Raw genomic sequence first — 23,269 nt, 5'->3', positions numbered from 1 at the left:
TTTTTCTCCCGCTTTTTCTCCCGCTTTTTCTCCCGCTTCATTCTTTTGTGTTCCATGGACCTGCTGTTGCTCTCCCAACTCCCTTCTTCACGTTATCCCGTCTTTCCTTTCTTCTCTACTTTGATCTGCCCCCCTACCTCCTCCACCTCCATATGTTCTTTTCCTTCTCTCTGCCCCTTCACATTTCCTACCAGTCAGTGCCAATCATCTCTCATTCCCGCTGGCTTCTGAAGCAGGGAGAGCTGCAGCAAATGCAGGGCCCGAAGACCTCCCGCACCCTTCGCACCAAGAAGCTCTTCCAAGGCGTCTACCTCTTTCTGTTCAACGACTTGTTACTACTCTGCAAACAGGTGACCAGGTAAGTGCAAGAGTGTTGACGTAAACAGCCACCAAGTGAATTACCAACCTGGGAACTTTTATACACCAAACTCTCCCTACCACACACATTTATTGCTTTTACTTCCCCGCAAGCACCAAGCCCGAACTAGGGGGTCAATTAGGATGGCGGACGGACAAAGTCCGTCCGCCATCCTGTTTGAGGACGGGACCGTCCACCACAGGGGCGGAGGTCCCATCCGTGGAATTAGGATGCACCCGCCACAGTGGCGGGTGCAACACGCATTTTTAACATTGCGGCGGGCCCGCCGCATTGTTAAAAATGCATGTTGTGCGTTTCAAAGCACAACATGACAGGCACCGCGCGGTGCCTGCCATGTTGTATTTTGAAACGCAGGGGGGTACCATAGGTACCCCCCATGTGCACCCCCCCTTCACCCTGGGGGCCCGCAACGGGCCCCCAAAGCAAGGAGCGTATGCCTTTTCGTGGCAGCATTGCCGCCACGGAAAGGCATAGCCCCCAGCACATCCTAATATGGCTGGCGGTGTCTGATAGACACCGCCACCATATTAGAGCTCTTCCTGTCGCCACGGTCCCCCCGCCATTGTAATATGGCGGGGGGGTGGAAATAGGTGGTGGACGGGCAAAGATGGCGGACAGATCGCCACCGCCTGCATGGCGGTGGCGATCCGTCCGCCATCCTAATTGACCCCCTATTTTGTAATTTATTAAAGGGGTTTTCTTTCCTTTCAAATATTTTTGAATGGTGTCATAGAAAAGGGTCACCATAATGCAGCTTCTTCCAAGTAGCAATACTGATCCCCAAATCTCACCCGAAGTTCACAGTAGAACCGCACTGTAGAAGCTTCTCTGCAAATTCAAACAGTAAAACCTTATCGGCCCGATTTAGACATTTGCGGATGGAGTAAACTCTGTTGGGATGACCGAGGACAATGCCTCCACCATCCCGAGGGCCCCCCGCTTGCCAAATTTAGAATTGTCTGCCGGCCAAATGGACAACCCTGTACATTGACCGACACCGCTGTCCTGTCAATTTTGGAAAAGTTTGAGGGGCGGTACCATCAACTATGATGGCTCACTCTCACACTTTTTTATAGGTTTTTTTTAGTTTTTCAAACACAAACTCCCAAAGTGGGAGTTTGTTTTTGAAAAATAAAAAACTTGAGGAGCCCACACCCTGGGAGTTTTCTCCAAGAGTGTGGGCATCATTATTTTACGGTGACAGAGAAGAAACACCTTTACATTATTCACCGTCAACAGGGCATATGGTGGAAATTCCTTCCTCCAACAGTCCCTATTCTTTCGGAGCGTAGGAGGAAATATTCTATTGGCATTGCTAATGTGAGCTCAATCGATGGAACACTAACGGTTGGCCTAACTCTAAATCGGCGGACAGTCAGTTTGACAGACAGGATAGTGTCTCGTTTGCAACAGAGTACCCTGTTCGCCAAACTCTAAATCAGGGCCTATTTCTAAACTATAGTCCCAAACAACCTAAAGGGCTTTAGATTATAAGTGAGGAAAATCCCCCTCTAGATGTGGGGCTTCTTTTAGAATGTATGGGTTGAACATAGTAAATAGGGCAAGCTGGATAGACAATGAGTTCAGGGAGAACGTTTGCAGGCCCCCTCTAAAACACTTGAAGGGCCTGATGCCTTGTTCTAAGGTCAAGTTCTTTGACAGAAAAATACAGTTTCCTTTACTGGACAGCGCCAGCATGAGCCACCACCTCGCGTACTGCAGCCGTTAACTGTCTCATTGTAAATTACACAGCCAGATCTTGTGTTAGCCAAGACCTTTTGTTTTTAATTTTAACACAAATATTTATACTCTACCTAGGCTGCTTACTTGCAGCAGCTTTCAATAGCCCTCTTAATTCAATAGTCTGCCATTCATATCATTTTTCTGTCCACAACAGCATACTGCAGGGGGCATAGGGCCAGCTGACTTCAGCTATTGGCTTACGGGACTACGAGTGACTGGATTCTGGTCTGTGTGTCAGTGCCTGGGAATTATGTTTTGTGACAGAAGCATAGGCCCTGACCAACAAATGGCCGAAGCAATGGGCCTTCTCTTCCCCTCTCTTACGACAGTCCTGAGTTGACTACAGCTTTTTAGGAATGCTCAAAATATTAAAATAAGCATTTTGACATCCCGGGTTCTACTGGCAGTCAGAGATTCTTTATCCTCTTAGCATTGCTAAGGTCTCTCTTGTGAGTTACATTGTCTAAACACTCCTCTCTGTTCTGACACTGAGAGGTAAGAAGGGTGCATCTCTTGTAGGTGTGACAGGTGCAGAGGCCCAGGAGTGGGATGGGGGCAAGTGCACCCCTCTAATGTCTCTCTTTTACTCAGTAGCAGCTGGCAGGGAACCTGAGTGGAGGGGCGGGTGGGGGTCGCGGGGGGGAGTTACAAAATAAAATAAAAATTACCTCCTCACCGCATCTTGAGTCCTAAGCCGTCCCTCCTCTGCCGTCTCTCCTCTGCCATCTCCTGTCGTCTCTCCGCCCGAACCAGGATGCGCACAGACTCCCTCCCCTAAGCCAATCCCAATCCTGCAATGCAGCGTTTTGATTGGTCTGAGCACCGTGGCTCGGCGCTCAGATGGGAAATGGCAGGCTGGGCATGTTCCCCACCAGGCTGTTTTATACAGCCTGGTGGGGATGATGGGGGGCCGGCAAGTAGTCAGGTGTGCCTTGGAGTGCAGCAATTCCTCCTCCTCCCAGACTTCACAGGAGTCCCAGCCCCACCCTACCTGGCCGAAATAATAACAGAAATACCTTCTGTTATTATCATTTTATTTTTTTACACTGCTCCGCGAGCAGTGAGGCAATGCTCCCCCACCTTAGCGGAGGAGCTGCCACTGGTTTTACAGCCCATCCACGAGGCACAGGGGCACATTTTCCATGCTGCGATTTGGGATCATGGCACTCCTGCTGCGCAACTGCAATCAGAGTGCTGAATTTGCAATTGAAACTTACATGGCAGTGCAAAAGGAATTGCAAACAACTTCCTCAGCCCAGCAAAGTCTTCTGTGAGCCTCCTCCTCATGATGAGGTGGGGCATCACTGATAGACTCGGATCTGAGCTCTTCGGTTTTAAGCCCTGAAGTGCCAAGGGCTGAGTGACCATCAGAGACACTTATCAGCACCTATCACTGGCTCCATCCCACTCAGTGAGGAGGTAAGAAAGGCCCTCCTCTCATTGGCTGATTGGTGTAGGTGGCAGGATCTTCTGAAGCTTCCAGGAACCAACAGAGGCTTGCTTTTCACCACCCATGATCACCGCTGCGGGCCAGTATGTTTCTTTGTTAATATTGGGTGCATGAGTTTGTATTAATGTTTGTGTGTGTGTGCATGCAGTGAATGGATGTGTGTATGTACTGAGTGAGTATGTGGGGACGCGTGTGTAAGAGAGTGTGGGGTGCATGTGTGTGTATGAATGTGTATTTGTGTGTGTTTGCATGCAGTGAATGTGTGTATGTGCTTGGTGTGAATATGTGGGGACGCGTGTGTAAGAGAGTGGGGGGTGCATGTGTGTGTATGAATGTGTATTTGTGTGTGTTTGCATGCAGTGAATGTGTGTATGTGCTTGGTGTGAATATGTGGGGACGCGTGTGTAAGAGAGTGGGGGTGCATGTGTGTGTATGAATGTGTATTTGTGTGTGTTTGCATGCAGTGAATGTGTGTATGTGCTTGGTGTGAATATGTGGGGACACGTGTGTAGGGAGAAACAGCCTTTGCAACAAGGTTTTTACTTTGTTGTGCCTTTACCCCGCATTTTTTAGCACGCGTATTATTACCACGCGCATGCCTTTACAGTGCGTGCCTTTACCACAGATTTAAGATAAGTTGGGGGTCTGTGGGGTCTCCCTCCACAAATACATTGTTTTTATTTATAAAAACAATGCGTGGTAATGGCATGCGCTGTAAAAACATGTTCGTGGTAAAACATGCATGGTAAAAAATGCGTGGTAAAGGCATACGATGTCTGTACCTGCTTTGTATCGTCGTACAACCGTGTGTAGGAGAGTGTGCATGTGTGTGTGCCCGCCCTGTCCCTGCTGCACATTGCTGGCCGCCACTGACTGGCGCTAAGCGTTACAATATCACATTCATTTTGATCAAGGGTCCGGTTTTGAAGGCGGCAAAGACCATTTAAACCTGAAAAGGGTTCGAGCGCCTATTCAAACCAAACTCTACTGACATTTCACTGGCTGGAAATAAATCAGTATGTAGAGGTATGAGTCACGCGCTCCTTGCCTTCCTCCCTACGGTGCACGCACGTAGGTTGAAGGTAAACGTGCCTTGTCAAGTCAGCGGCACAGTGACTGAAATGGAAAAACTTTTTTAAGAGCATACATTTCCCGTGGCTACTTGTGAGTCAGAACCACGCTAAGAAGAATAACTGCTGTTGTCTAAAATTAATTCAGGGGCGTGTCTCTGTTCATATTTGCCGACCTCATATAATAGATATCTTAAAGGTGACCTTTCCTTTGAACGATGTGAAAGCTTCCCTCAGCACAGGACAGCCTACATTTTTCAGCTGATGATTCCCAGATTGGATTCAGGCAATCGATATTATCTTTTCAATACCACAATAGGCAGGGCACAAGTCCTAAAAAACAGAAGTGGGGGGACTAACCTCGTTAATCAGTATTTCAAATTTCAAAAAATCTTTATTCGGTTATTCATACAAACAACCATAAAAGCACAATTCAATAAATACAATTAAAATTAGATCAATCTAAAAACCACATCCAGAATTATCAGTCACAATTGATCATGTACAGTGCAATGCTAAAAACAACAATTCTAGACAATTAACCCTCCATGCTATTTCTAAATCTTAGGGCTAGTTTTAAAAAGCCAGTTACAAATAAAGTGCAAAGTAAAACAGGTAACCCTTTACGCCCAACATAGGGGTAATCTGCACCAGTGTTTAAAAAGGTTCTCCTCCAGGTTATTGATATATAAATTAAAAAGAAACGGGGCCAGAATACAGCCCTGTCTAACTCCCGATACACTCCGAAATCCCTTGTTACCTTTAACTCCTGGGAGTGGCGTACATTGGCCCTCGTGTCCTGGTGTAGGTCCGCCAGCAAGTTAACAAGATTTTGTTCCACGCCCATGTTGCCCATGGCCTCCCAAAGCTTAGCCCGATTGACACAATCAAAGGCCGATGAGAGGTCCATAAAGGCCATGTGAATTGTGCCCTGACGTGCTAAAGTGTATTTTCCCAGGACCATATACAAGTTGAGACACTGTGAGATGGTGGAGTGACCTGGCCTGAAGCCATATTGAATCGGGGAGATTATGTTATGCTCTTTCGCCCAGGCTGTTAATCTGTTCAGAATTACTCCCCCTGCTACTTTAATCACGGAGTCAATTAAAGATATTGGTCTATAACAGGAGGTGCTGTTGTGGTCCCCTTTCTTAAACACTGGGACTATCGTGGAGACCCCCCATGACCTAGGGCATCCATGTACAACGGCTGCGTTGAGAACGGCGGTAAGAACAGACGCCCACAAAGATACACGTGATTTAAAAAGGTCCGGGGGCAGACCATCAGGCCCTGGAGCTTTATTACTTGATAAGACCTTAATTCCCTTTTCAACCTCACAAATGGAAAAGCACAGAGGGTTATCTTCTAAAACACCTTTTTTGGATTCTGGTTCTGGCATTTTACTATTAAAAATAGAGTTAAAATGAGAGACCCACTCTTCTTCTGATATATTAGTGCCCATAGAGGAATCGCCTGGTGATTCAAGTAGCGGTTTGTTTATAATTTCCCAAAACTTCGCACTATTTCCAAGAATTTTAGGATCTAACAAGTTTTCCCAAATAGAGGCCTTCACTTCTATTTTACGTTTAACTAAAGCCTTTTTTATAATAAAGGCGTGATGCCCTAATTTGTGACGGGTCTCTAGGCCTGGCTTTTAGGGCCGCCTTTAAATCACGACTTGCCTTAGAGCAAGAGTGATCAAACCACTTTGGGCCACTACGAGCCTGCCCCACAAATGGTACAGTTAACATTGCCCCAACTTTTGATACAATACCATCAAAAGCTGACAGGATCTCCTGGGCTGCAGGTACTGAAGACACAAAAAGTGTCAATTCAGTGCCACACGTGTTATTAATTGTTTCGTACAATTGGTCCGAGTTTACCATTGCCCACTTTAAACGCCGTTTACCATCTGTGCACTTTAGAACCCCACCATCTAGCCTCTTCATACGAGGTTCTAGCAACTTACCACCCAGTTGAATACAAACTGGATTGTGATTGCTGAATTGGTTCTCCTCAATTTTAAAACCTAATATAGAAGTACCAAGGACACCAGAAAGAAGTATGTGGTCAATATAGGATCCCCCGTCTGGCTTTTATATGTGGGTACATCATGAAGAGTGTGGTCATCCATCAAAGACATGGCCGAGGTTAGATCAAATTCATTCAAGAGATCATTCAGCAGGTTACCTCGGCGAGTGTGGTCAAAGTGGAAACCTCTCAGTCCGTGGCAACCCAGTAATCCCGTTACTGTATTCACTGGGTTCCCACAGGGATGTACATTGAGGTCTCCTACAATAAGAATATGATGTGAAAGGCTCTCCAGGTTATTCCTGAGAAAATTGCCTAGGTCCTCAAGCCTACACTCCCCTTTTTGGTTTACAGCATTAAAGAAATTGATCAGGGTTAATGTTTATTTCCCTCTCTTGACCATCAGCACTTGAATGTCAGTGTTACAAAAGGGATATCTTTTGACTGTGCAAGTTAGTGCTAAATCGATGTACACAGCCAATCCCCCTTTGGCTCTACCGCTTCGTGACGGAACGGCTGGTACAAAGAAACTTTTATACCCTTCTATGAATACATTGTTCCCGACCAGCCATGTCTCATGGAGGCATATCACCGGAAAAGATCTTATAAAAGTTAACCAAGTCGGGTCACTAATATTACCCGCTAACCCAGCGATATTCCAAGAGATTACATTAAAACTAGAGGCCGTCAATTCTGCTGGGGCTGAAATTCGTGTCCCTATATCTTTTCCTGGGGAACAACAAAACTGGCTTCAATACTGTCCCCTGCGACTATGTTCGAATTAATGTCATTACTCTGCACAAATATTAGCGCTTGAGTAGGTTCGCAGGTGTTAGACCTGTCAGCCTTTTGGTAGTCCCTCCTATTATTTATTTATTTTTGTCCCCTTTTTGCCCCTCAAATCCCTTAATTTTTATGTCCACTGAATTTTTGTGGTGTTAGCTAGGGGTTAGATGCTCTTTGACCCTCGTAGTCCTTTTCCCTGAGGCCTAGGTGCCTCTTCTGACTAGATTTGTAAGACCCACAAAATGGTCGCCATAAACTGCCATAACTGTCACCTCTAGATAAGGGACCGTAGGGTTACACTAGGAAGGTACTAGAACCTTCTGGAGGGTTCTGATGGCCAGGGTTAGCCTATATAAGGCCAGAACCAGAGCGGCCATTTTAGAGTGCTGGGCAGTGAAAGTGTGAAGTGGGACTGGTCAGGAGCAAGGCGACTCAGTGAGGAGGAGCACGCACAGAGAGGGGAGAGATCGACCTTTGGGCAGGCTGCCCTTCTATGCTGACGTGTCCCCTCATCTGTCTACCGAACCCTGCCTCCATGGTGAACACACTTGCCCCAGCTTATAATCCTGCGTGCTCCGGAATGCCCAACGAGGAGTGAAGAGTGGGGTGCAGCTGACCCTGGCGTCTCACCGCCTCAGAGTGCTAAATTGGACCTCTCTGCTAACTGGGGGAAAACTTCCTGACGGAGCCGCGAGTTTGGCCCCCACCCCTGCTGAGGCGCTGTGAAGAAAAGCTTACCGCACAGCTGATTTTCCCTGCGGTCAAACCATCCCTCGGTGAGGTCCGCGGAAGAGGACGGCTGCCGGAAGACCCTGATGCCGGGTGAGGAGGCGTGAGCACACCGGAAGAGGTCGGGTGAAGGCGGAGCCCCGTGGGAGGAGTTGGTGAGGAGGCGTGAGCGCGCAGAAGAGGACGGCTGCCGGAAGACCCTGATGCCGGGTGAGGAGGCGTGAGCACACCGGAAGAGGTCGGGTGAAGGCGGAGCCCCGTGGGAGGAGTCGGTGAGGAGAAGAGCGAGGAGGTTTGCCGGACGCGTTGCTACGGGGCGCCTGCTCGATTGCCTGGGAAGTGCTGAGGGCTGCCGAGTGTCCTGACAGGGGAGAGGGCAGGGAACCCCTATTCACAGCGAAAGCGGCCCTGGGAGGTGAAAGGGTCGGACGGAGTCTGACCTCGTGAGCTACACGGCCAAGTAAGCCGGGAAGGTGGGGGGAGCAGCCGGACTAGCCCACAAGTTCTAACAGAACGGAAGGACTGGGCAGCATTATATCTAGGCATAACAAGAAGGTTCTCCTCTGTACAACCCAGGCTGGTTCCAGGAATATTCAGGCATTAAGGTCGGCGGTGAAAGGGAGCAATAACGAGCCACCTGACTCATTGTAGAGACTGATGTAGATACTGGTGGTGGGGAGGTAGAGCTAAAAGTGGAGAATTTTCAGGGCAGGGCTGCACATGAGTAAGACATAGACTCCTCTTTGGTTAAGGGGATTTGACATGACAAAAGCCAATGTGATTTAACTTGCCTGTTCTCCTTCAGCTACAGTTGTGTGTAACCTTCTTTTTCCATAACAGGAGTAAGGGTTCACTAACCGGTGGGGTTTCCTAGTAAATTGTTAATCCTGAGTCATCTGGGGAACAGTTTATGCTAGCCTGCTCTTCTGGAAATGAAAATACGTAGTGGTATGGTTTAATTGTATGATAAAAAATCTGAACTCAAGGTGGAGGTATAAAAGCAATTTCTGGAGAACTTTACTGTTGCACAAAACCTGTTGAAAGATATAAATGATTAGCTTGTCAATGTAGAAAAGGAATGGAATTGTGAAAACTTAATTACATTGAACTGTGGAACAGTTATAGACGAAGATCTAAGAGAACTTTTATAAAACAGCTCGTATTTTTCCACAATTGGTGTAGTGTCCTTATTTTTGAGTGGATGGATGTTATGTTACTGAAGGGTGTGACGCAAACTTAGCACATGTTCCTTGGAGTTAGGCCTTCCCAATTAGTGCCAAGCTACCTTATGTGACTTGGAGGTCCCAGGTCCAACATATTTGGTGTCCAGCGGTGGGATAAAAACTGTGTTTGAGTCTACTCTGAAGTAACAAAACATACCCCACAGGCCTACACCTGGAGTTTTCTCCTGGCGGACTTCCCAATTACTACTTTTGTTTTTTCTAAATTCATTCCTGGTGGTGGGTGGAGGTAGCTTCAAATTGCCCCTTGTGAATCTATTCTTTTTGTGTGATTGTCCCTACATTGCTCTTCAGCAAATATGGAATTTGCTCTGGAAGAACTGGAAACTTATTCTGTAGCCCAGCTTAGGGACTTTTGTCAAAAGATGAGAGTGTTCTTTAAGCGTGGTGCTAAGAAGGGGGAACTCCAGACCAGTTTGAGGGCTTGGGTGGCAGCACATGGAGAAGGGAAGGAGGAGGAAGAGGGGACGGACCGGGACACAGTCATAGAGGTAGAGGGATTGTTCCATCCTGAGAAACCTACTTCCAGGACCAATGACCTACTCAAGGGGGGGCAGTAGTGTCTCCGGAGGAAGCTTGACCGAAGCTGAACTAACAGACAGGAGGGAAAAAAGGGAGCTGAAGTGGGAGTTAGCCAGGTTAGAACAGGGAAGGGAGGAACAGAGGATGACTCATGAGCTTAGACTAAAAGAGCTAGAACTCAAGGCTCTACAGTTAGGACTCGCCAACTCTCCAAATGGTGGCAGCGAAACAAGAGAACCAACCAGGGAGTCCAGACCCTACCTACCTAAAGACATAGTTGCCAGCTATAGCCAAGGGGATGACATTGCCAAGTGGCTGGCTGCCTATGAGGTCTCCTTAAGAGCCCATGGGATCCAGGAGAAACACTGGGGGGGTGGATTATATAAGTATATGCCTCCCACTGGTCGGGACACATTATTGGCCCTAGAACAAGAGAAGCAGACCCACTACCCCACCATGAAGATAGCGTTAATCAAAAAGTTTGGGCTAACCCCGGAGAAGTATCGCCAAAAGTTCAGGGGGAGCCACAAGTTAAGCACCCAGAACTGGGTGGATTTCCTGGACTATGCAAGAAAGGCATTGGAGGGCTGGGTACAGGGCAGCGAGGTGAAGGACTATGAGGGGTTATATGACCTTTTTCTTAAAGAGCATCTACTTGAGAAATGTTTTCCCGAGCTGCGCCAACACCTGGTGGATAGCAAGCTGACCAACCCCCGGAAGCTTGCAGAGGAGGCGGACATCTGGGCAAGTACCCGGGTGTCCTGAAAGGGGACTGGAGGGGATTCCCAAAGGGCCGGACAGGGCGCCACCCAGAAGAAGGAGGGGGGAGATAAAAAGCGGGAGTTCTCGAAAGGTCCCCAAAACAGTTTCCAGGGAAAGGGAACAGGATTCACCCCTAAGGCTAACCCGCCCAGAAACCCTCATCCTGGCCAAAGCCAGCAGCCAAGGGTTGTCCACTGCTTTGAGTGTGGTGGTGTTGGACATTATAAGGGAGATGTCAGGTGCCCAAAGAGACCACACCCTCCCACCGGAGGAAAAGCCCCGGGAGTAGCTAGTGTAGCGCTCGGGGAGGAGTTGCCCTTAGATAAGGGGGGTGAGTGGGCGGGTGTCACCTTAGTATCCCTGGGAGATCGGGAGATGGTTCCTAAGATCCAAGTGCCCCCAAATACTACCAAGTATGGGCAATGGGTCACCATCAATGGCCAGAGAGGGGAAGCTCTGAGAGACACAGGAGCCAGTATGACTATGGTAAGGAGTCAACTGGTGTCTCCAGAGCAGGTGATTCCACATGTACTCCACCCTGCCGCGATGGCTGACGGCAAAATGGGCCACTACCCGGTGGCCGAGGTTCCCTTTGAGTGGGAAGGGGTTGCAGGTTCACTTCGAGTTGCCGTAAACCCTGCCGTGCCAGTCGATTGCTTGCTGGGGAATGACATGGAGCACAATGCTTGGAGAGAGGTGGAATACCGGACTCATTCGGAGATGCTGGGTACACCTGACTGGGCCTGTGTAAGCACAAGGTCTGCGACTGCCCAGAGAGGGAGTTCGCCCGGGTTGGAGCTTGGAACAATGGCCCAGCCTGCTGCCAAAAAGGGACAGACCCGAAGACAGGAGAAGCCTGCTTCGGCTTCCACGCCCCATGTGACAGATCGGCCACCTGCGGTGGTGAGCCAGGAGTCCGTGGAGGTGGAAGTAGTCTCCCTGGAGGACCTACCCATCCCTGTTGAGTGGCATGTGGAGGGAGGGCCTACTAGGGAGGAGTTTTGTAAGGGCCAGAAGGAGTGCCCTACCCTTGAGGGACTGAGGCGACAGGCTGAAGCCCAGGCAGCAGGGAACGTTGCAGGACACTACCATATTTACTGGGAGGATGGACTCCTCTACAGTGAACCCAAAGTACCTTTACCCGGTTCATCCCGGGCCTTGGTAGTCCCTCAACGATACCGAGCCTTTCTGTTAGAATTGGCTCATGAAATACCCTTGGCAGGACACTTAGGTCAGGACAAGACCTTTGCTCGGCTTGTCCTCCACTTTTACTGGCCTCAGATGAAAGTGGCATCTGACACCTACTGTCGGACATGTGTATCCTGTCAAGCCAGTGGGAAGACAGGGGTGAAGCTGAAAGCTCCCCTGGAACCACTTCCTGTCGTTAGCACCCCCTTTGAAAGGGTGGGCATCGACATTGTGGGGCCATTGGATCCACCAACTACAGCTGGTCACAGGTTTATCCTGGTTCTGGTGGATCACGCCACGCGGTACCCAGAGGCAATTCCTCTGAGGACTGTCACTGCACCTGTTGTGGCTAGGGCCCTGATGGGGATCTTTACCCGAGTGGGTTTCCCCAAGGAAGTTGTGTCCGACAGGGGGACCAACTTCATGTCCGCATATATGCGGGCAATGTGGAAGGAGTGTGAAGTGACCTACCGGTTCACTACTCCATACCACCCCCAGTCCAATGGACTGGTAGAGAGGTTCAATAAGACCTTGAAGGGCATGATAAGAAGTCTGCCTGAGAGCCTACGGAGGAAATGGGACGTCCTTCTGCCCTGTTTGCTATTTTCCTACAGAGAAGTGCCACAGAAGGGAGTGGGCTTCAGCCCCTTTGAGCTGTTGTACGGGCACCCTGTGCGTGGACCTCTCAGCCTGGTGAAGGATGGATGGGAAAAGTCTCCCAGAAAGCCTCCTCAGGATGTGGTGAGCTACATGCTGGCCTTCCGGAGCCAAATGGCAAAGTTGTGGAAGCAAGCTTCTGACAACTTGGAAGCCAGTCAGGCAGTAATGAAAGAATGGTACGACCACAATGCTCACCCGGTGGAGTTGGAGCCTGGCCAGAAAGTGTGGGTGATGGAACCCGGAGAGCTAAGTGCCCTTCAAGATCGTTGGGCAGGCCCCTTTGAGGTGTTGGAAAAGAAGGGTAAGGCCACCTATCTGGTGGATCTTAAGACCCCTCGACAGCCCTTACGGGTGCTGCATGCCAATCGCCTCAAACCCCACCATGAGAGGCCCGAGGTCATCCTGATGATGGTGACTGATGGTGCCGAGGAAGCAGAAAGCGAGCCCCTCCCTGATCTCTTCTCGTCTCAAGAGAAGGATGGGTCGGTGGAGGGAGTGATTCTCTCCCCATCCCTAACTCCTGAGCAGCGAGAGGACTGCCGCCAGGTATTGGAGCAGTAGTCCTCGTTGTTCTCCCTTGTCCCGGGAAGAACCCACCTGTGTACCCATGATGTGGACACAGGAGACAGCCCACCAGTGAAGTCGAAGACCTACCGGCTGTCAGACAAGGTGAAGGCCAGCATCCACGGTGAGGTTACCAAGATGCTGGAGCTAGGAGTTATTGAACCTTCCAGCAGCCCCTGGTCCAGTCCGGTGGTTCTAGTGCCAAAGGCAGCTCCACCAGGCACCACTCCAGAACTGAGGTTCTGTGTGGATTACCGGGGACTGAACTCAGTCACCAAGACTGATGCTCATCCGATCCCTAGGGCGGATGAATTGATTGACCGGCTGGGAGCTGCCCAATATCTGAGTACCTTTGACCTCACTTCAGGGTACTGGCAAATCTCCCTTACAGACGGAGCAAAGGAAAGGTAAGCTTTCTCCACGCCTGAGGGACACTTCCAGTTCTGCGTGATGCCCTTTGGGCTCAAGAACGCCCCTGCCCCTTTTCAGCGGCTGGTGAACCAGGTCCTCTCCGGAATGGAGGCTTTCTCCGCTGCTTACCTGGATGACATTGCCGTCTTCAGCAGCAGTTGGGAGGACCATTTGCGTCACTTGCAAGCTGTTCTCCAAGCCCTGAAACAGGCTGGCTTGACAATCAAGGCCAGCAAATGTCAGATTGGGCAGGGGTCGGTTGTGTACCTAGGCCACTTGGTGGGAAGGGGAACAGTGCAGCCCCTCCAGGCAAAGATTGAGGCAATCATGGCCTGGGAACCCCCCAAGACCCAGACTGAGGTCCGAGCTTTCCTGGGCCTCACAGGTTACTACCGTCGCTTTGTGAAGGGGTATGGCACTATTGTAGCGCCCCTCACAGAGCTTACCTCAAAGAAACAACCTCGACGGGTAGTCTGGACAGAGGCTTGTCAGCAAGCCTTTGAGAAATTGAAACAGGCAATGTGTGTAGCACCGGTCCTGAGGGCCCCAGACTTCTCCAAGGAGTTCATTGTCCAGACAGACGCATCAGAGCATGGCATTGGGGCAGTGTTATCGCAACTCAATGAAGAGGGTCTGGATCAGCCAGTAGTCTTCCTGTCCAGGAGACTGCTTCCCCGGGAACAGAAGTGGAGTGCAATTGAGCGGGAAGCTTTTGCAGTGGTTTGGGCTCTGAAGAAGCTGCGACCATATCTGTTTGGCTCGCACTTCCTGGTTCAGACTGACCACCGACCCCTCCGTTGGCTGATGCAAATGAAGGAGGAAAATCCCAAGTTGTTGAGATGGTCCATCTCCCTACAGGGAATGGACATCCGGGTGGAACATCGGCCTGGAGTGGACCACGCCAATGCAGACGGTCTCTCTAGGTATTTCCGCCTTAGTGATGAGGACTCCCAATGGGTTGGGTAGCTCTCCCCACTTTCAGCTGGGGGGGACGCGTGTTAGACCTGTCAGCCTTTTGGTAGTCCCTCCTAATATTTATTTATTTTTGTCCCCTTTTTGCCCCTCAAATCCCCTAATTTTTATGTCCACTGAATTTTTGTGGTGTTGGCTAGGGGTTAGATGCTCTTTGACCCTCGTAGTCCTTTTCCCTGAGGCCTAGGTGCCTCTTCTGACTAGATTTGTAAGACCCACAAAATGGTCGCCATAAACTGCCATAACTGTCACCTCTAGATAAGGGACCATAGGGTTACACTAGGAAGGTACTAGAACCTTCTGGAGGGTTCTGATGGCCAGGGCTAGCCTATATAAGGCCAGAACCAGAGCGGCCATTTTAGAGTGCTGGGCAGTGAAAGTGTGAAGTGGGACTGGTCAGGAGCAAGGCGACTCAGTGAGGAGGAGCACGCACAGAGAGGGGAGAGATCGACCTTTGGGCAGGCTGCCCTTCTATGATGACGTGCCCCCTCGTCTGTCTACCGAACCCTGCCTCCATGGTGAACACACTTGCCCCAGCTTATAAACCTGCCTGCTCCGGAATGCCCAACGAGGAGTGAAGAGTGGGGTGCAGCTGACCCTGGCGTGTCACCGCCTCAGAGTGCTAAATTGGACCTCTCTGCTAACTGGGGGAAAACTTCCTGACGGAGCCGCGAGTTTGGCCCCCACCCCTGCTGAGGCGCTGTGAAGAAAAGCTTACCGCACAGCTGATTTGCCCTGCGGTCAAACCATCCCTCGGTGAGGTCCGCGGAAGAGGACGGCTGCCGGAAGACCCTGATGCCGGGTGAGGAGGCATGAGCACACCGGAAGAGGTTGGGTGAAGGCGGAGCCCCGTGGGAGGAGTTGGTGAGGAGGCGCCAGCGCGCGGAAGAGGACGGCTGCCGGAAGACCCTGATGCCGGGTGAGGAGGCGTGAGCACACCGGAAGAGGTCGGGTGAAGGCGGAGCCCCGTGGGAGGAGTCGGTGAGGAGAAGAGCGAGGAGGTTTGCCGGACGCGTTGCTACGGGGCGCCTGCTCGATTGCCCGGGAAGTGCTGAGGGCTGCCGAGTGTCGCACCAGTAAGGACGCCTGCTCTCCTGACAGGGGAGAGGGCAGGGAACCCCTATTCACAGCGAAAGCGGCCCTGGGAGGTGAAAGGGTCGGACGGAGTCTGACCTCGTGAAATACACGGCCAAGTAAGCCGGGAAGGTGGGGGGAGCAGCCGGACTAGCCCACAAGTTCTAACAGAACGGAAGGACTGGGCAGCATTATATCTAGGCATAACAAGAAGGTTCTCCTCTGTACAACCCAGGCTGGTTCCAGGAATATTCAGGCATTAAGGTCGGCGGTGAAAGGGAGCAATAACGAGCCACCTGACTCATTGTAGAGACTGATGTAGATACTGGTGGTAGGGAGGGAGAGCTAAAAGTAGAGAATTTTCAGGGCTGGGCTGCACATGAGTAAGACATAGACTCCTCTTTGGTTAAGGGGATTTGACATGACAAAAGCCAATGTGATTTAACTTGCCTGTTCTCCTTCAGCTACAGTTGTGTGTAACCTTCTTTTTCCATAACAGGAGTAAGGGTTCTCTAACCGGTGGGGTTTCCTAGTAAATTGTTAATCCTGAGTCATCTGGGGAACAGTTTATGCTAGCCTGCTCTTCTGGAAATGAAAATACGTAGTGGTATGGTTTAATTGTATGATAAAAAATCTGAACTCAAGGTGGAGGTATAAAAGCAATTTCTGGAGAACTTTACTGTTGCACAAAACCTGTTGAAAGATATAAATGATTAGCTTGTCAATGTAGAAAAGGAATGGAATTGTGAAAACTTAATTACATTGAACTGTGGAACAGTTATAGACGAAGATCTAAGAGAACTTTTATAAAACAGCTCGTATTTTTCCACAATTGGTGTAGTGTCCTTATTTTTGAGTGGATGGATGTTATGTTACTGAAGGGTGTGACGCAAACTTAGCACATGTTCCTTGGAGTTAGGCCTTCCCACTAAGTGCCAAGCTACCTTATGTGACTTGGAGGTCCCAGGTCCAACAGCAGGTTTCTACGGGATAAACATTATCTAGACCATTATGATTCAGTGGTTCATTATCTACCATCAATTGCGCTAGATGATTCTCGGCCTCATCTATTACCCTAGCAATGTCAACTGTCATTATTTTTAAACTATCCCTTGGGGCAGATAAAGGATCCAGAGCTACCTGCGCCTGATCCCTGTTTACTACCCTACATCGTGATTCAGGGGAATTATATCTTGTTGGTATCGGGGTCTTTTCGCAAAGTCAGTCTACTCCCTCAAGGCCTTCCTGGAAGTGGAAGGCATCAAATCGGTTGAAAATAGGAACCCTATATTGGTTATCATAATGATCATAGTACCTACTTTCTTGGGTATAATTTGAATGCATATTACTATGGGCCATGTATTGGTTATCATGAAGATAGTAATACCTACTTCCTTTTGTATAATTTGGAAACGTATTTCTTTGGGCCATAAGGGACTGTTTGGATCCTACTTTCTAAATCACCTTCCCTCCAATCGCTGATATAATTTACCATATGCCTATCTTTGAAATTTATAATAATGCAATCGCCTTCTAGGTCCTTTCTCCTCTGACCCACCCAGTTTAATCTTCTGACATGAAGTATTTGGCCATTTAGTGATGGGGAAATGGGCCTATATCTGGTTAGCGAATGGCTAACCTTGTTTTTTAATTTGCGGTAATTTTCTGTCTTCCCCTCTCCTAGAGTTGGTACACCTATCATGACCACAATAAAAGGGTGGGATTCAGGTGGCAAATCAATACGTACATTCTTGTTAGCTGGCCTTGGTCTTTTAGGTTGCTCCAGCTGGCTATTGCTATTATTGTTGTTCAGGCCCTCTGCTGCCCACTCACTCTCGTCCCTCCCATTTGTATCTTCCGATCCTACATCCCTAGGCTGTGCACTAGGAGGAGGCATTTTAACCCTACTCCTACCTGTATTCTTTTGAGACTCCTTAGATGGTTCCTTATGCCCTTTATCTAATGGTGTCGGTAGCTGTAACTGTTTGGCCGACTTATATGTAACTGATACAGATTCTTGGGTATTTTTAGTTTTTTAATGGGTTCGCTGGCTTATCGTTAGATTTATGTTGAGTCTGTATTTCGTGGGATTTTGCAAATTTTATCAGGATTTCGTTATTTTTCTGTTGCACTTCTTCTATTTTCTCTAATTTCACCCCTATCGCTTTCACCCTTTCACACATGGGGAGCATAAAAGACCTCATTAGGTGTCCCATTCTTAACATGAGGGTCTCCACACAAGTGGTGTTATCACTCCCCTGATTAGTTAGTTCAATAATAAAATGTCCTGTGATTCCCTGAGTGGCTATTGTATGTGTTTGGTCTGCTGATGTAATAGGTTGTACTGCCCTATAAGTGATCCTCTGTGTGTGGCTCGAATTTCTCCTCTGCCCAGATCTGAATTTGTGCCTTACATCTTTCGATTTTGCCCTGGGTTTGTTAACAACCCTCACAATTCTTCTAGATAACAATTTACCTGTATGCCCTTTCCCTCTCAAACACCTATTTGAGGGGGTCACTTTATCAGAGAGTATACTAACTTCGTTAGAGGTGCAGACATCCATCCCTTCTGCTCCGTCTAACACATTGATCAGAATGGGGGGTTCTGCATTTATCTGCAAGCTAGGAGTCAATGACAACCGACTTTCCCGGTTGTCAAAATCAGGTGGTGGGGTTTGGTCTAGTGGAATTATCCGATTGTTATCTTTGTCTGGGAAACCCGCAAATGCTTGCATAAGGATAGAATCCTGTGAGTACGCTGTAGTAGTAGAAGTGTTTGCGTGCATATTAGTGCCCTGGGTAGACTGATTAGGTAGGCACAAACTTGGAGGTAAAGAAAGGCGCCTCTCCGTGCTCTCTATCGCATTAACCACAACTCCTATGGTCTTTTGGAGCATTCTGTCTATAGCGGTAAGACTTGGTAGTGGTGTGGTGACTTGTGCCTTTTTCCTTAAGGTAGATCTAGTCGACATTGGTGTACTTTTAGTCTTGTTCATATTATTTTACCTTAGTTCAGCTATGAATATACTATAACGTACCCACCTTAATTGGAGCTATCGTGCAGACAAAATAAATACACTTGCATCAAAAAAGGAAGTCCAATTACCAAGTCCTGAATCAAAGCTATAAATTATGGGTTTGTAAGAGTCACCTTGATCACAGTTCCAGGGGGCGCCAGGAAAAGGAGAGTGGCCCAGCCTATCCTCCATGTGCCTCTGAGGGCAACAGGTCCCAGGCGGTATGGCAGGCTCAAGGCGTCTCCCGTTTCCCTCTGGGAGCGGCGTGAATTTATGCACCTCCGTGCGCAGTGGTGCTCATCAGTGGGCGGGACTGCCCCACAAAGACTCCTGGGGCGTGTAGTCCCCCCGCTCTGCGGCCGCTCGTAGATTAAGTAAGCGGCGGCGGGGGGGACTATCTGGTGACAACAAACACGTCAGGCAAAGTGGCAGGGAAAAACGAACAGGTCCCAGGCATTATGGCAGGCTCAAGGCGTCTCAGTATGCAAGTGGCATCGCAGCGCGTGACATCACGGAGCGTGTGGCGCATAACCTCACAGCACGTGACATCACAGGAAGTGGCATCACAAGAAGTGGCATCAGATCTTATGCCCTTACATATATGTTTATTTGAGCACATTTCGAGTATACTTGCAAACCTGCCTGATTTAGGCAGAAGATTCGCACTTTTGTATGCTGCACATAAAACAATGTTGCCTTCTGTCAGCGTAAGCTTCCTCAACCCATAGTGCTTTAAAAGAAATAGTGATATGTAAATTATTACAACGCCTCCTCAAGGTTAGTAAGCGCTATATAAATGCTATTTATGTTGTGCAAATACTGGGAAAGATCAACGCATCAGACTTCTTACAGTGCATGCATATCTCCTAAACAGAGCCTGAACAAAGTAAAAAGCTGCCTCTCTTAAGTATGTGTGAAGTGCTAACTTGATGTGAGCCTTTGTTTCCCCTCTCTACATTTGCTTCTAGGTGTGAGGCTCCTGACTGCTGCCAGCCAGGAGACTTGAGCAAAAGGAGGCCTGATGACTCCTTAGATCGGTCTTTGTTATGGGGTCGGCAGGAGTCAGAAATAAGAGAGGCCCATCCCAACCCCGCCTGCACGTTGTTGCCGATCGAAAGCAGATAACGTGCAGACGCTGTTGAAAGTGTCCTGGTGTTTGGAAATTACAATGGGCCGAATTCAGCATCTTTGTCAGTGAGGCCCAACTTCTTGGCAGAGTGGACGGCGTCCACCCTGTGATAAAAGTGGGTGGATGCCGTCCACCCGCGTGTATCCAGACTCGTGCCATGACAATATTAAAATACAAACTCAGGTCGATAGGTCAGAAAAGACAAAACTCACATGTGAAGATAACTAGAAAACTACCCGGGTGAGAGATACTCGGTCCCAGTGCTAAATTTGTAAAAATGATAAATAAGTCCCAGGGCTCTCGTCAGGAGGCCACTACAGCTTGCACCTTGCATTACCCCTGCTATGCTGCCACTGATCGTAACAAAACCCCTAATTACCATCTCTCCAGGGCTTTAAGTGGGCCGGGTCTCACTGGTGCTGAGCACCAGCAGTTTTTTAAAGGAGGCCTCGAAACGGGTCTCTATCGGGCTCTGTTTGTCACCAGGGCTTTAAGTGGAAGCTTTTTCAATATTATATACAAGCCATAGTTGCTGCTTATTTATCTTATAAAACTAACAACCATTGACAAAGCCAATAGTCCCTACTTGTTGTAGGTATGATGTTACTTGTTGTGTCATATATCTGGATGCAATGACAGAAACAGCAAAATACAATTCGGGCGGCACACTATACTAAGTACAGATTTTTAGCATATGTGTTTTTAAGCCACGCCCTTAATTACATTGGCCATTCCCCTTTGACAGACCCTCCCCCTCCCCAGTTTTTTCATCTCACTTAAAGCCCTGCATCACACTCCTACATGTGTAACACTTTGTACTATTTCAGGCCCCCAACGCTGTATGAATGGATTGGTCATTAATTAATAGTCATTTTTAATGTAAATTGAATTAATATTTTACTGTTGTCATGGTCGTCTCTAAATCAGCCAGTCAGTGCTACCTTGTGGCAAACTGTCACAAGCGCTGGTGTTGACAATAAAGTGTTGGTGCCAAGCAACGGAAACTACATGCTCAAATTAAGCACTGCTCAATCCCAATGTTTGTAACTGTTAGTTTTAGGTTGTTTTATAAGCAAGTGCCCACATGATCTCTTTTACCAGGGGTGGAAGTAGGTTTTTGGTGTTAACACTGTTCAACTGTATAGTATTTGTTCCTTTATTGTCTTGATGCAGGACTAAAATCGAGGTATCTGTTCTTCACATTAGGTACACGTGTACAAGACACCCGACTTAGATGGTAGATCCCCGATTTCTAAAGGCAAAAATGGCTTTGTTATATCATTCTCCCCTACAATTACACAATTTCAATGCAAGTCATTTGAGAAAATGTATTCCCCCCATTATTTTTTGAAAACCTATCATTCCCACTCCAGGTGTTGGCATGTCTGAGAAGCGATACCTTCATCAGTAATTTAAGTGGCTAAGACGGCTAAGGGCTCTGATGATTTTTGAGCATTGACGCAGGAAGACCAACCTTCATATGGATTGGAATCATGAGAACTTTTGTGCACGACAGCTTGCTTCCTGGAAAGAGGACAGTGTGGGAACTGGGAAGAGAAGCAACAGTTTCCTTGCAGCAGTCGCTCTAATGCCACATCAGAGACACTGTATAAGACCTATTTCAATTTTTGCGTCACATTTTTATATGGTTCAATTGGGTATTGCAGCAATTCACTTTAAGCTGCTAACTCAAAGGAGGAAAAGAAACAACTGTAATAAGATAGTGTGTTGAGTAAGAGATCTGGATCTAAGCTGGACAAGCTGAAAGAAAGATCTGGAGATAAAGATGACTTGTGTTGTCTCACATTAGCGCTGTGGGAGGGTTTCTTTGGTGCTGTGATGTTTCCCCTTCTGACACATCACGGCCATAAAGCCACCTGAAGCCCTCAGCCACGAATTAAAGGAAAGGTATACTTGAGGACAGCAAACAAGAGACTTGTGGATCATTTTACAGCACTTCACTCCACAGAGTTTAGCCATGTTTAGATTATCATTTATTTATTTATTTAGCCTGTTGGTGGGCCTGGTCTCCTAAGCACCAACTCAGGCTCTGACAACTCCATAGTAAGCCCCGCATGCGACCTCCAGCCAGCAGTCTGCACCAGTTGTTGTGACATGTCTCTTGTATTGATTTCTTATCAGTGACCGGTACCAGGTTTTCGATTCTGCTGCTCGGGGGCTCCTGCGTGTGGAGGAGTTGGAAGACCAGGGGCAGGCTTTGGCAAATGTCTTCATCCTAAAACTACTAGAGAATACTGATGAGCGGGAAGCCACCTACATGCTGAAGGCCTCTTCGCAGTGAGTATTCACATGGTCCAATCGCCTCAGGGAAAGGTCCCCTTTTCTCTGTCACTACTTGTGTGACTGTAGTGTGTGGCAGTGGAGATAGAAGAGATAGAAAACAGGAAAAATTGAGTGTGTTGGTAGATTACAAGGTAGGACGGGATTTAGAAATTGGTTTTGTGAATTGGAAGGTATAGCTATGGAGGGATGGGTGAAAAGCTGGTGGTCCTAATCATGGGAAATTAGTAAACAGAAGAGAGATAGGACCGAAAACAAGACACAGAATAAAATGAGATTGAAAATCTGAATCTGGAAGTAATGGTGAGGGTACGTATGGGAGCTTTACATGACTCATACATTTAAAAGATGTATGAGCTAGAGACACACTGGATTAGTGAATACCTAATGTTGATATTCTACCCTTCTTTTATCCTCCAGGAGTGAAATGAAGCGTTGGATGACCTCTCTGGCCCCAAACAGAAGAGCCAAATTTGTTTCATTAACTTCCAGACTTCTTGGTAAGAATATTTTCATATCATATCATAGGATGGGAATGCCCTATTCTTTATTACAATCCAGTGACATCAATGTACGATACCCAATAACTTCTGTTATCCCACGATGTGTAGGAAGGACCATGAACGGCGCAGGCATGTCCCATCCCCAGAGCTTTTGTATATTTAACATAAAGAATTAAGGGCATATTACCAACAACTAGCGATAATTATCGCTATGTTGGCTTAGCGGCAATCATTTTATTGCCGTGTTGCGGCGATTTTTATCGCTTAGGAGCCTTGCTATTATCAAGGTTTATCTCCTAAGCGATAAAAATCGGCCGAAATGCATGAATATCGCTGTAAAGTCAGCGATATTCATGCATTACCGAGCTAATGCTCTTAGCCATGTTATCCACCTCCCATTGGATAACATGGCTAAGAACTGCTCAGGGCAGGTGTTGGCTTTTGGAGATATTCGCTCTTAGTGCGAATATCTCCAAAAGTTGTTAATAGGAGATAGCGATGTTAGCGACTGTTTCCAGTCGCTAACATCTTGGCACGCCCACTTTGCATGTCATTAGTGATAAATATCTCTGACATGCAAAGCGGGGCCCAAGATAGTCGCTATCTCCTACTAGCTGTCGCTAACTGGTGTTAGCGACAGCTAGGTAATAGGGAGATCATTTTATCTCCGCTTTCTTGGCTTTTAAAGCCAAAAAAGCAGAGATAAATCCCTTGATAATATGCCCCTAAATCCATAA

At 48.1% G+C, this 23,269-nt stretch overlaps 1 protein-coding gene across 4 annotated transcripts in view; it reads left to right on the top strand.

Annotated features, from left to right (window-relative positions):
* The window catches only part of NGEF (neuronal guanine nucleotide exchange factor), a 973,961-nt gene that overhangs the window by 912,243 nt on the left and 38,449 nt on the right, over positions 1-23,269 (top strand). For all 4 annotated transcript variants that reach the window (XM_078666016.1, XM_078666019.1, XM_078666018.1 and 1 more), the window contains 3 exons: positions 195-358; positions 21,871-22,026; positions 22,450-22,529. In XM_078666016.1, the coding sequence (XP_078522142.1) occupies positions 195-358; positions 21,871-22,026; positions 22,450-22,529 (400 nt within the window). The remainder of the gene's footprint in view (positions 1-194; positions 359-21,870; positions 22,027-22,449; positions 22,530-23,269) is intronic.

Source organism: Lissotriton helveticus, chromosome 11, assembly GCF_964261635.1.
Source record: "Lissotriton helveticus chromosome 11, aLisHel1.1, whole genome shotgun sequence".
NCBI lineage: Eukaryota > Metazoa > Chordata > Amphibia > Caudata > Salamandridae > Lissotriton > Lissotriton helveticus.
The sequence above is the reverse complement of the archived record's forward strand: the minus strand, read 5'-3'. Positions and strand labels throughout refer to the sequence as shown.